The sequence below is a fragment of the Pangasianodon hypophthalmus genome, chromosome 2 (genome assembly GCF_027358585.1).
Source record: "Pangasianodon hypophthalmus isolate fPanHyp1 chromosome 2, fPanHyp1.pri, whole genome shotgun sequence".
In the NCBI taxonomy this organism is placed as follows: Eukaryota; Metazoa; Chordata; class Actinopteri; order Siluriformes; family Pangasiidae; genus Pangasianodon; species Pangasianodon hypophthalmus.
The window spans coordinates 33,289,066-33,302,466 of NC_069711.1; the positions used below are offsets into that span (position 1 = coordinate 33,289,066).

A 13,401-nucleotide genomic window follows, 5' to 3' on the forward strand; every position below is an offset into this window, starting at 1 on the left:
TTTCGGCTCTCCTGCTGTTCTAGATGGCCGAAGATCTGCATTCAGCCGTATATTCTAATACAAAACAAGCACATTTCTGTAAGGAGACATTTATTTCTTTTTTTTCATACTTTTTCAGTGCCAAGTTGCATGTTCTGACAGTCCTTTATGACAGATAAATAAACATATACCGGTTTCATTATTTTAATCCTTTTTATTTTAAGCAGGTTGTCTGCTGCACAGGCTTAAAATAATTTAATTAAATAAATAAAAAAATAAATAAAAAGTTCACCTGTTTAGCTGTTTCAGATAACACCCAGCAACAGTTAAAAAATTCTGTTTAAAATATTAAATTAAATAAATTAAAATAAAACCATTACACTGATATGCCACTTAAGGGCAAGTGTCTTATAGTATTTATATGATAAATAAATGTCACATTTATTAATTCCACAAAGAATTTTATCCACTTATGGATAAAATGAGAAACAATCCAATTAATTAATTATTCAGTAAGTTCATTAGTTAATTAATTACTTAATTAAAAAGCTTACTGACCAGATGTGTAAGATGATATCTTAGCAAGTGAAAATATCTTGAATATGGGCAAATTGATCTAATATTTTTTTATTATGAGATTATTATAAATTAAATAGAAATTATTCAGGCACTTTACACATTTTAAGCTTTAAATGTTCTTATTCTGTTGGCAGATAAATTTCTAGAAATAAATGCTTGAAAAAGAGAAATTAGCCATATTGCTGAGAGAACAAGACAATTTCAAGCTTGACATTGGTGTAAGTGTCTAGAAATAGGTTTAATAGTCATAGATTTGGTTTATTGTGATCTTATCATACTCGATAAATTTGGCTTGTATTCAAGATATTTTTATGTATTTGAGACATGACAAGTTTCACTAAACAGAAATTCTAGTACTCATTAATGCTATGCCTTCTGGATCTGACTCAATGAATCAAATTACAAGTGATACACCAATCTTGAGATTTGAGATTGCAGTAAAACCGCTGATATGCAGAAATGACAATAACAGAGCGGACCAAAGGTCATGAATCACATAAAAACCCTACAGTGTGATTGATAACGCCGCTGCTCTTCAGTATTCCCTGCACGTCTGTGAATTTTCTCAGGGTGATTATGTGCTCCTTGCTCCTCTCTAAAATACCTTTCAAAATGCTATCCCACGCCTAAGTGCTCGCCGCTAACCCCATCACGCCGGGCGTGCTGCGTTCCTCCAGCTGTCAATCAAACCTGCTGGAGGTTAACATCATCCACCAGAAGGTCTCTGAACCTTTCCGTGTTTCTGGATTATCTCTGTTTCTGCTTCAGTTGAGCAAAATATCCATCACTGCACGACTCTGATGTTCAATTAGTTTTTTTTTTCATCCTCATGTCTGTAAATCACTCTCTCTGAGACACCTCTGACTAGAAACATCACTGATACAATATATTCAATATCACATTATTACACATTATTCAGATCAGATTCATATGCTGTCAAGGTAGAACATAGTTTGTTTTTCCTTTAATACCATGGCTATGGAAGATGCTTGTTTCTGATTGGCTGGCAGATGTCTGTTATTTTATATTCACAGATCTAAATCAATTCTCCTGATCCTATGTAGTGACATTGTACTGTAACCATGACAACGCCCATGAATAAAAGTTTTATGCATCACTATCGCTATTGCTGTTAAACTAATTATTTTTAATTACAGAGAAAGAAACTACAGTGGTGCGATGGTACAGCGGGTAGCGTCACCAGCTCGCAGCACAAGAGTCACCCGGTTTAATCTTGAGCTCAGGTTACGTTCTTCCTGTGGGTTTCCACTGGGTTCTCTGGAACACATCACAGTAGGTGGATTGGGAGTGCTGAATTGATATGACAAAAATATCGTATCGCGATACTTGAAACCATTTGTACAATACACGATAAAACTGTATGAATTAAGATCTGTTAAACTGAGTTTGATGATAATTTTATTTAGTACCTATAAAAACTAAATTCTGACTTGGATGCCTGGAACCATGGATGCAATAAAAAGTTCACTAAATAACGGAAATTTAGTGATTTTCATATCATTCTGTTAAAACATACACCAAGCCGCCATTCTTGATGGAACAGGAACAAAAAAAAGGGATGAAGAAAGGCCACGAATGTTAACATAGGAGTGTATTTGTCGCTGTGCTTGTGATGTGTTTACTGTGTCTTGTAGAAATTGGGTAATTCGTTTATTCGTCCATCTTTAGCACACCCTCTGCTGTGCACAAAGTAGTGATGAGTCTTTTCAGTGTCTCACGTTGTTTGGCTCAGATCACCAATAAGAGAAGAGTTTTTCAAAAACCAGACAGAGTTTGTGTATGGTTGTGGCTCGGTGGTTAAAGGGTCAGTGTTAATGTTCAGGTGGAGTTTGTGTACGGTTGTGGCTCGGTAGTTAAAGGCTCCGTGTTAATGATCAGGTGGAGTTTGTGTACGGTTGTGGCTCGGTGGTTAAAGGGTCAGTGTTAATGATCAGGTGGAGTTTGTGTATGGTTGTGGCTCGGTGGTTAAAGTCTCGGTGTTAATGATCAGGTGGAGTTTGTGTACGGTTGTGGCTCGGTGGTTAAAGGGTCAGTGTTAATGATCAGGTGGAGTTTGTGTACGGTTGTGGCTCGGTGGTTAAAGGGTCAGTGTTAATGATCAGGTGGAGTTTGTGTACGGTTGTGGCTCGGTGGTTAAAGTCTGAGTGTTAATGATCAGGTGGAGTTTGTGTACGGTTGTGGCTCGGTGGTTAAAGTCTCGGTGTTAATGATCAGGTGGAGTTTGTGTACGGTTGTGGCTCGGTGGTTAAAGGGTCAGTGTTAATGATCAGGTGGAGTTTGTGTACGGTTGTGGCTCGGTGGTTAAAGCGTCAGTGTTAATGATCAGGTGGAGTTTGTGTACGGTTGTGGCTCCGTGGTTAAAGTCTCGGTGTTAATGATCAGGTGGAGTTTGTGTACGGTTGTGGCTCGGTGGTTAAAGGGTCAGTGTTAATGATCAGGTGGAGTTTGTGTACGGTTGTGGCTCGGTGGTTAAAGGGTCAGTGTTAATGATCAGGTGGAGTTTGTGTACGGTTGTGGCTCGGTGGTTAAAGTCTGAGTGTTAATGATCAGGTGGAGTTTGTGTACGGTTGTGGCTCGGTGGTTAAAGGGTCAGTGTTAATGATCAGGTGGAGTTTGTGTACGGTTGTGGCTCGGTGGTTAAAGTCTCGGTGTTAATGATCAGGTGGAGTTTGTGTACGGTTGTGGCTCGGTGGTTAAAGGGTCAGTGTTAATGATCAGGTGGAGTTTGTGTACGGTTTTGGCTCGGTGGTTAAAGGGTCAGTGTTAATGATCAGGTGGAGTTTGTGTACGGTTGTGGCTCGGTGGTTAAAGTCTGAGTGTTAATGATCAGGTGGAGTTTGTGTACGGTTGTGGCTCGGTGGTTAAAGCGTCAGTGTTAATGATCAGGTGGAGTTTGTGTACAGTTGTGGCTCGGTGGTTAAAGCGTCAGTGTTAATGATCAGGTGGAGTTTGTGTACGGTTGTGGCTCCGTGGTTAAAGTCTCGGTGTTAATGATCAGGTGGAGTTTGTGTACGGTTGTGGCTCGGTGGTTAAAGGGTCAGTGTTAATGATCAGGTGGAGTTTGTGTACGGTTGTGGCTCGGTGGTTAAAGGGTCAGTGTTAATGATCAGGTGGAGTTTGTGTACGGTTGTGGCTCGGTGGTTAAAGTCTGAGTGTTAATGATCAGGTGGAGTTTGTGTACGGTTGTGGCTCGGTGGTTAAAGGGTCAGTGTTAATGATCAGGTGGAGTTTGTGTACGGTTGTGGCTCGGTGGTTAAAGTCTCGGTGTTAATGATCAGGTGGAGTTTGTGTACGGTTGTGGCTCGGTGGTTAAAGGGTCAGTGTTAATGATCAGGTGGAGTTTGTGTACGGTTTTGGCTCGGTGGTTAAAGGGTCAGTGTTAATGATCAGGTGGAGTTTGTGTACGGTTGTGGCTCGGTGGTTAAAGTCTGAGTGTTAATGATCAGGTGGAGTTTGTGTACGGTTGTGGCTCGGTGGTTAAAGCGTCAGTGTTAATGATCAGGTGGAGTTTGTGTACGGTTGTGGCTCGGTGGTTAAAGGGTCAGTGTTAATGATCAGGTGGAGTTTGTGTACGGTTGTGGCTCGGTGGTTAAAGTCTCGGTGTTAATGATCAGGTGGAGTTTGTGTACGGTTGTGGCTCGGTGGTTAAAGGGTCAGTGTTAATGATCAGGTGGAGTTTGTGTACGGTTGTGGCTCGGTGGTTAAAGGGTCAGTGTTAATGATCAGGTGGAGTTTGTGTACGGTTGTGGCTCGGTGGTTAAAGCGTCAGTGTTAATGATCAGGTGGAGTTTGTGTACGGTTGCGGCTCGGTGGTTAAAGTCTCGGTGTTAATGATCAGGTGGAGTTTGTGTACGGTTGTGGCTCGGTGGTTAAAGGGTCAGTGTTAATGATCAGGTGGAGTTTGTGTACGGTTGTGGCTCGGTGGTTAAAGGGTCAGTGTTAATGATCAGGTGGAGTTTGTGTACGGTTGTGGCTCGGTGGTTAAAGTCTGAGTGTTAATGATCAGGTGGAGTTTGTGTATGGTTGTGGCTCGGTGGTTAAAGCGTCAGTGTTAATGATCAGGTGGAGTTTGTGTACGGTTGTGGCTCGGTGGTTAAAGGGTCAGTGTTAATGATCAGGTGGAGTTTGTGTACGGTTGTGGCTCGGTGGTTAAAGGGTCAGTGTTAATGATCAGGTGGAGTTTGTGTACGGTTGTGGCTCGGTGGTTAAAGTCTCGGTGTTAATGATCAGGTGGAGTTTGTGTACGGTTGTGGCTCGGTGGTTAAAGGGTCAGTGTTAATGATCAGGTGGAGTTTGTGTACGGTTGTGGCTCGGTGGTTAAAGGGTCAGTGTTAATGATCAGGTGGAGTTTGTGTACGGTTGTGGCTCGGTGGTTAAAGGGTCAGTGTTAATGATCAGGTGGAGTTTGTGTACGGTTGTGGCTCGGTGGTTAAAGGGTCAGTGTTAATGATCAGGTGGAGTTTGTGTACGGTTGTGGCTCGGTGGTTAAAGGGTCAGTGTTAATGATCAGGTGGAGTTTGTGTACGGTTGTGGCTCGGTGGTTAAAGTCTCGGTGTTAATGATCAGGTGGAGTTTGTGTACGGTTGTGGCTCGGTGGTTAAAGGGTCAGTGTTAATGATCAGGTGGAGTTTGTGTACTATTGTGTTATTTAAATGCAGACACATTAAAGATGTCTTGTCGATCCTCTTCTGCCATCTCGTGGCCATGCACACACAAACACACACACACGCTTTCTCAGACTCAGACACACTCGCTCCTCTCCAGTGTTTTTGGCCAGAAGTTGAGGTACACGTCAGAGTGCAAGCCTTGTACTGGTGAGCGGACGTGTGCGATGACCTCAGCAGTTTGTGCGCATCAGCTGACGCTGGCAGACACCGGAAGACATGCAACGGAAGGTGGAGATGCCGATCAGCGAAGGTAAAACCGGGGGGAATTCACGCATTTTGCACACCCGCACGCGCACGCACGGCTCGTCTAATGATACCGAAGCAGCGGCTGCGTGAGAGGATTAGACGCGGGTGCAATTATTCTTTTTCTCTCTCTCCCGTCGCCGTGGCTCTGAAATCCTCCTGCATCCTACTGCACTAAACAGTGTGTTAGAATAGTACGCATCTAAATCTTACCATAATTACTATAGGATGCGTACTGTTTTTAATAGCATGCGCGCACGTGGACTGTTTTCCTCTTGATTTCCGGTTCTCGGTCAGCGATCCTGTGTTAGAAATGCTTATAAACACGCTATTTATGCACTAAATAAGTGCATATTCTAGACAAATAAATAATACTCCACATAATATGCGAATATTAATATTCACTAATTAATATTTAGAGCATATTCAGCTATAGAAACCACCCATCTGGAGGAGTGTATCCTTATTATATTTACTGTACAATGTTTATTACGCGTTACTGCACGTCTATGATGCGAAAAGCACCGCAAAACTACACTCCGGTGTGAAACACAGGTCCTGCACAACTCCGTTCCGTTTACACGTCCCAACCCGGACTGTTAGCGATGTGACACCTGCGTTTTATATAGCGATTCACCTGCAAGTAAAATCTAATACAGTGATAAAAACTTAATAAAAACTTTTCAACCAGTAATTTTTCCCCAGAAATAATTAAATAATAACAACTCGAAACAATTTCATTGAATGAAGGAATATATTCCTTGTATACTGTAAGATAAAGCCATTATCAACACAGAAGTGGAAGTACTCTCAGCACCGCCATTTTCATGTATTAGAGCCATTAGAGATTTATAACAATCCAAATCAAGTTGTCTGAGTTCAAATACGCATATAGTTTAATATATGTGTAAATATTTGATGATATTTTTCTAATTTGCTTAAAATAAACATTATTTATGGATTATTTTTAAATGTTGGGGTTTAAAACACACTCAGTTCAGGTGACTGGCCAGTTAGCTTTGTAACTGTAATAACTGTACAATAACTACACTGTAACTACGTGTAACTACCTACTTACCTACCTACCTACCTACCTACCTACCTAACTAACTAACTAACTAACTAATTTAAATAAATAAACAAACATCAATCTCCTGACTTTCATTCACAGACTCAGCGTTGAGAACCACAACTAGCTAGCTAGTATGACACCTGCTAGTTTTTGTGCTAGCTACTTTTTCGATACTGTTAATTCCTACACTGGTGGCTTATTAATTTATTTTGTGTGTGTGTGTGTGTATATATATATATATATATATATATATATATATATATATATATATATATATATATATGTGTGTATTCTTTTACGTACGAAATAGCTATTGGCTCCACATTTCCTATATAAGTGCTAATAATATTATATACTATACAATACGTCATGTAGAGGTTTACTTGCTTAATAGGGAAGCATTTCAGTTAAAGATATCAATCAGTCAATTACGTTCAAATATGTAATAAATGTAATATAGGCCTATTACATTTAATGTTATGAAATGTCCGTGAGATAAGTTAGTTCCTGTTGTAACTTGAGGTACAGCTTTGCCTTTGACTGTTACAGAATGCTGACACTGGAGACTCCTTCCATAAACAATTTTATATAAACAATTTTATGTTTTCCTTGGTCAAATAACAAGAAGTTAAGGAGTTTAAAAAAAAAAAAAAAGTACAGTAATTCTTTCTGTTTTAGGATTCTCCATCGCTGGCCCCTCATCCACTCCCCGGAAGCGGCAGGTGCGTTTCTCCGCCCGCCATGACATCCTGCTCCTCCGCGAGGTCATCGCTCAGAACCCGTTCATCTCGAAGGAGTCGGGCCGGATCTGGGCTCGGGTGGGTGAGATCGTTACAGCAGCGCTGCAGGACGAGAACTTTGAGGTGGATGGACGCAGATGCAGGGAGAGAACTATGCTGCTACTCGACTACTACAAAAAGCAGGACTTTCCTAGCCTGCGCAGGTTAGCAAGAAACACGTTAAATCACAAGGAATATAGGATTATAGGATTATAGGTTTCCACCACAAGTTATAGTCATTCCCTCTCCTCCCCTTCTTTGATTATTTTCCTGTAACAGCATGACACAGCATGACAAAAATGTCACTTCAGTGCTTACAATGTGTTCACAGTATGGTCTTTTGAACAATAATTTGGACAAATTTTGTGTGACTTTAAAGGTTGAAGTAGAACAAACCAGGACACACTTGAGTGAACTACTACCTGACGTTTCTGAATGACTGAAACTTTCATAAACATGTCATCTCCTAGATGTTTAAACAAAATCATTAAATAAATGATATCATGTAACTGTGTTGAGGTTCGGCACCGAGAGGCTCTACGCTCAGAAGGAGGATCTGCTGCATGAGGTTCTGGAGCTTGAGGCTGAAAAGAACCTGATGGCAAGTGGTGAAGGAAAATACCAGGATGGAGAGATGAAGAAGAGAACACTGGAGGAGCTCACACTGCCTGAGCCAGACAAACCCACTGTGCTTCCAGTCGCAGCAACGGCGCCTACAGGTGAGGAGACGATCACAACAGAACTGTTCACAAACAGGCTAACACTACGTGTGAAAGCACGCTAATATATAAAGATCATTCTGGTTCTCCTGCAGTGTCTGGTTCATTGGAGCCGGAGGAACAGGAGGACCTGGTCGAGCTGTCTGCGCCCACAGCCAAGCGGCCGTGCCAGTGCTGCTGCCAGACGTACTCGGAGATCCTGAGCTTCCTGGAGAAACGCTCAGAAGCCGAGCAGCGGCTACGTGAAGAGGAGATGGCGCTCCGCAGGGAAGAGCTCGAGATCCAGAGGAGCAAAATCGCTCTGGAACGCGAACGACTCGGTGCTGAGAGGAAGGAACGTGAGCGGCGCTTTGAGCTGGAGAGCCAGGAGAGGCAGGTCATCCTCGACCTGCTCAAGGAGAAAGTTCTCAAGAGTGAGAAGAATGCTGAGTGCTGACTTTTCGAAACACAGCACAGTGCTACATTGCCAGTAGTTTGGACTCGTTTTGCTAACCTGTTGCTAACATTTTTCCTCACAAACTGTCCCATTTTCTATTTGTTCAAGAGTTCGTAGAATTAATTCTAACAAGTGAAGGCTGTACAGAATACTTTGTGACAATATACGTAGATATTGACTCTTAATGTAGTAGATAGCTAACAACTAGCTAGCTAATTGGCTAAATAATAATTTATAGATGGTAGCACTTTACAAAGGGTGTATCCCAAACACTAGCACTTGAGTTTAGGGCTGGGTAATGACAAAAATATCTCATCATGATACATGGTGACGTTTCTATGATAGATAGGTTTCCTAACAAACTGCCAGCAAAACACCAGTAACAGTAAATTTAAAAAACAACAACTAAAAAGTTACCTTTTTTTCTACAAAAATATATAAACTAAAACAAACAAAAAAAATCATAATAATACGAACAAATTCTAATATTGAATAAAAAAGTACTATTTAATAAGGATTCAATACAAAATCATATCAGCATAATAATTTAAAATTAAAATTAGTTAGAAAAATATATCATAATAACAAGATATACCAGAAAAATGTTTTGTGACATAATTTATCACAATTGCCCAGCTCTACTTGAATTTTTATTTGAAATTAATTCTAACAAATTACGATAAAACTCGATAAAACTTTCAAGAACATGACTTTGATACAACATCACAAATACGAGTCGCCCGTAAAGTCGCTAGTATTTCAGAATGCTAAACACATACGTCCTCCGGCTATATGTTTCAGTGAGCATCGCTACATTTATGTTATATTTATGTTATACATTTCTGTATATTTCATTATACAATCATTCAGATGACGTTTTTGAGCCAACTCTCCATTTCCGGGTGTTAAAACTATAAAGAAGCGTATTAGAGAGTGAGCTAACTGATAACATTCTATATACCAATCAAATGAAACATAAATCCTGATGAGTTTTTGTTTTTCTCAAGGGCGTGATGACATTTTGTCAAAATATCAGCGTACAGTTCTAAAATTTACTGCGTTAAAAGTTAACTGATTAACTGCGTTTAACTGTGTTAAAAGTTGACTGAGTTTGTTTATATAGTGTGTAACGGTAAATGAAGAATCATTAGCTAGCATTGCGCTGCAAACCTTAGCTAGCTATGACAGCCAGAGTGAATTTCCGAGTGAGAATAACAACCTTGCACTATTTTATGATAATACTTCCTTTTCGTTTTTTTTTTTTTTAAAAGCAAAAAATGCGTTGTATTAAAAATTCAAATGCTTTGAGCAGAAAGATAAACATAATTTGGTCATGTATTGTTAAAAAAAGCTTTAAATATTGAAGTCTATGGGGGATACTTACTTTCGCCCAACTGTGAAGAAATCTTGTTACAGCTGTAAGTTTAATTCTAAATTAAAATGTTTGGGACGGAGCCATGTTTAGACGACAAATGGAGAGATTCGATTGATTGCATCAGCTGGTGAATCAGCGCTATGTTATCAATCAGCTTCGAGCACCTTTCAGCTGCTAGCGTCCTTCATGTCCTTCATGTCCTTCATGTTCTTCCTGAAATGCATTTATTGTTCTCCCTGCATGACAACCTCCGGGAGACAAGGACACGGGCGTTTCTGGGTCAAAAAGGATGGAACTTAAGTTAAAAAAAAATCAGCTAGCTCTAAATGTAATTGTGTTAGCATCACTAACCTTTCATTTCTTTGTCTTGATGTACTGCTGAGTGAAATATACAACTCGTACATGTTCTACTAGAGCTAGCAAAGCTACCTAAATAGCACTGTGCTAACATTAGCCAGCAAGCGAGTTGTCACAGTTAACGTTACTTCTCTAGCATAACATTAAGCAGCTAAAATCTAGCTCATGCTAGGTAATCTGTTCTTTTTTTTTCATGCGATAATGTTAGGTTAACAATTCTATCATGAATTTTATTTTTTTTTTAGTAGTAAAATTAAACTAGTGTACATTAGCAGATCAATTTTATTTAATATTAAAGTTTAAACCAGCAGCAAGTTTGCTAATGTTATGTGAATGATTTTATTTTTATTAATTTTATAAATAAGTGTTCAAGGTCACTAGCACCTATTTTATTATGTAAGTAGAACCAGGCTAACCTCTTTAGCAAGCTAGGAGATATGTAAATTATTATTTTGGCTAAGCCATTTTATTGTAATTAAATCCAGCAACTGAGCTTGCTAATGTTATGTGTTTTTATTGTGTAAGTCTAAGTTCATTAGCAGGCTAGGTAACATTACATAAACTGTTTTATTTGTTTAATCAAAACCACTAGCCAAAGTATGTGAAGTTTTCTGATTGAGTTTGCGATTGGAGCTTGCAATGAGCAATCTATGTTTGCTAGAAAGATAGCTTACATTATGCAATCTATTATGTTATATATTTAAAATTTGTTGCTAGCCATCAAATTGTTAGCAAACTAGCTATTGTATCATTGTCTGTAACTATTAATATAGCTATAATAAACCAGTAACCAAGTCCGTAGCAAACTAGCTAACATAAGTAAGCTAATTTAACATGCAACCAAAACCAGAAGAGAACATATTTAAAGTATGGTGGTGATGTCATATGATCAAGTTTGTGGTTGGCTGAAAAGATTTAACTTAAGCTCCGCCTTCATTGATGCAGCGTCGCCCGATACTCGGCAGAATCAGGACTCGTTTAAAATGCTGTAATTTAGTTGCAATGCTGCAAATTTTTTTATACTCATTTCCTCAACTGCAGTTCATTTCCATGTAAATTAAAATCAAACTGTTGCTGCATGACACAAATGAGTTTAAGGATGTACAATCATAATTTTTTTAGATGTTGGAAGCTGCTGTAGATGTGAAGTTTGTTACATTTGTCAGATTTAATGTACAGTAATATGTTTGCTGTGAAATGATGCAGAGCCATCGTTGTGCATCACATAGCCAAGTCTTTGTTGAGAGATGACAATAATTGATGTTTACGTTGTCCAATATTTACCATGTGCTGCCATTTTTTTTTTTTGCCCACGTCTTTGTTGCACTCAGAGAGTTGAAGCGACTACCCTGGCTAAAAAATGATTAATATTTAACAATAATATTCCAGGGCTTCACTTGTATGTATTTTTAGCTATATTATTTTTGCTAAATGAAAATTAGTTGATACTACTGAAATGTAACATGATATATAATTATTTGGATTACACAGCTTTATATTGTGAATAAAAGTTTGAATAATTGCTTTGCATTCTGTATGTCATTATCATAATAAGAAATTAAGGCTCAGTGCTGGTTTACACAGTGACATTACTGGGCCTTAATCTCTTCTGCATTCAGTGTTGCCAATGTTATCACTAGATTTGGTGACTTTTGTGAATTTATTTCAAATAAGAGAAGCAAATCTAGCAACATTCTGACCAGATGTTAACAACTGTCCTACTCTCAATACGTCATGACGGTTGCTAGCGGATACCCCAGTGACAAGGAAATCTCCAATTTGGTTTCTGAGAGTGCGTGTACAATGGGAGATCATGGAGAAGCTGGTGTTTCAGGAAGTCTGACATCTGGGTATCATGCATAAACCAACAATTACCAACCAATTTGAACGTGCAAATCAAGAAATAGGCTGATTCTTAAGAACCTTCTGCGCAGACAACCAGGAAGATTAATCCCACTTTCTTCCCCATGAATGCTACTACCACTAATTACCAGTCGTAGTTTTGGAGAAGTGAGGAAGTCTGGGAGGTGGCACACAGGCACTTTGAATAAGCAGTAAGGCAGAACAAGGTTTTTGCAGATCGCTGCCATGCTGCCACACCCATTTTTGAGCCAGGTGGCTTTCAACCAGAAACCTTCATGTATGCCTAGGATGCATCAGTAAGTATATCAGGCTATTCAAGATTCTTCAACACATCTTTGAGGTGACCTATATACATGAACTAATGATTTTTCATGTTTCCGTGCTGAAATCCTTGGTTCCCGTTTGCAAAGATGAAGAAACACCAACAAATATTCCACCACCTTCTCAAGACCTGGAAGGACAACCAGCCTCTACCATTAAGGAAGTCCTTGATTCTGGATATCAGGACGGTAGGAAGGCAATACCTTGTTGACTGGGAGGGATATAGTCCTGAGGAGAGATGCTGGGTCCCGACTCAGGTTGTTCTAGACCCCTACCTTAAGCGAGAATTCACAGCGACCTCCCTAACCGCACAGCACCAAGTCCTGGGGGTAGACCACGCAAATCTTCACAATCTGCTCACAGAGTGAGGTCTTCAGAGCATGGAGTGGGGGTCAGTTATGAGTTCTGTCAAGTCTATGTCCTCTCTCATTGAAACTATTAACCACACTCCACATGATCCTCAACCCAGCAGCAAACTACAAGCCTCCTCACTTGAGCCATATCCCCATTTAACAATTTCCAGATTTCTAAGTACTCATGTCTATCTAGGGCGCCCTTTAAATAACCTGGTCTCACCAGTTTCGCAAAGTCACACTTCTGGATTATACAGTGACATTACTGGAACTTATTTTCTTGCGTATTGTTTATCCGGTTTTGACTTTGCTTTGTTTTGCCATCGCCTTTGTCTCTGCCTAATCTGAATATCTGAGTACTGAATATTCCTTTGCCTTTGTAAATTTATCTTTCCTGATCTGATTCAACAAATCCCTGACAATAACCAAAGCAACCAGTGAAATTTTTTTCAACTTTTTACACCGTCTCAAAAGTATTGGCACCCTTACAGTTAATATATTGGGAGGCATTCCCTGCAGAGAATAACAGAGAACTCCAGAGACTGAGTTGGAGTTGGAGATGAGCACTGCTCATGTGCTTGGTTAAAGGTAACAACAGAGCATCTGTATACCTGTATACTGAGAGCATTTTAGAATT

The 13,401-nt window shown here is 39.6% G+C and overlaps 1 protein-coding gene across 1 annotated transcript; it reads left to right on the plus strand.

Annotated features, from left to right (window-relative positions):
- Positions 1-5,298: 5,298 nt before the first annotated feature.
- si:dkey-45d16.4 (uncharacterized) lies at positions 5,299-11,750 on the plus strand. Its single transcript, XM_026933505.3, has 4 exons — positions 5,299-5,496; positions 7,240-7,504; positions 7,860-8,059; positions 8,155-11,750. Exons 1-4 carry the CDS (start codon positions 5,463-5,465, stop codon positions 8,493-8,495), a joined length of 840 nt encoding a protein of 279 aa, XP_026789306.1. The 5' UTR covers positions 5,299-5,462; the 3' UTR covers positions 8,496-11,750.
- The last annotated feature ends 1,651 nt before the right edge of the window (positions 11,751-13,401 follow it).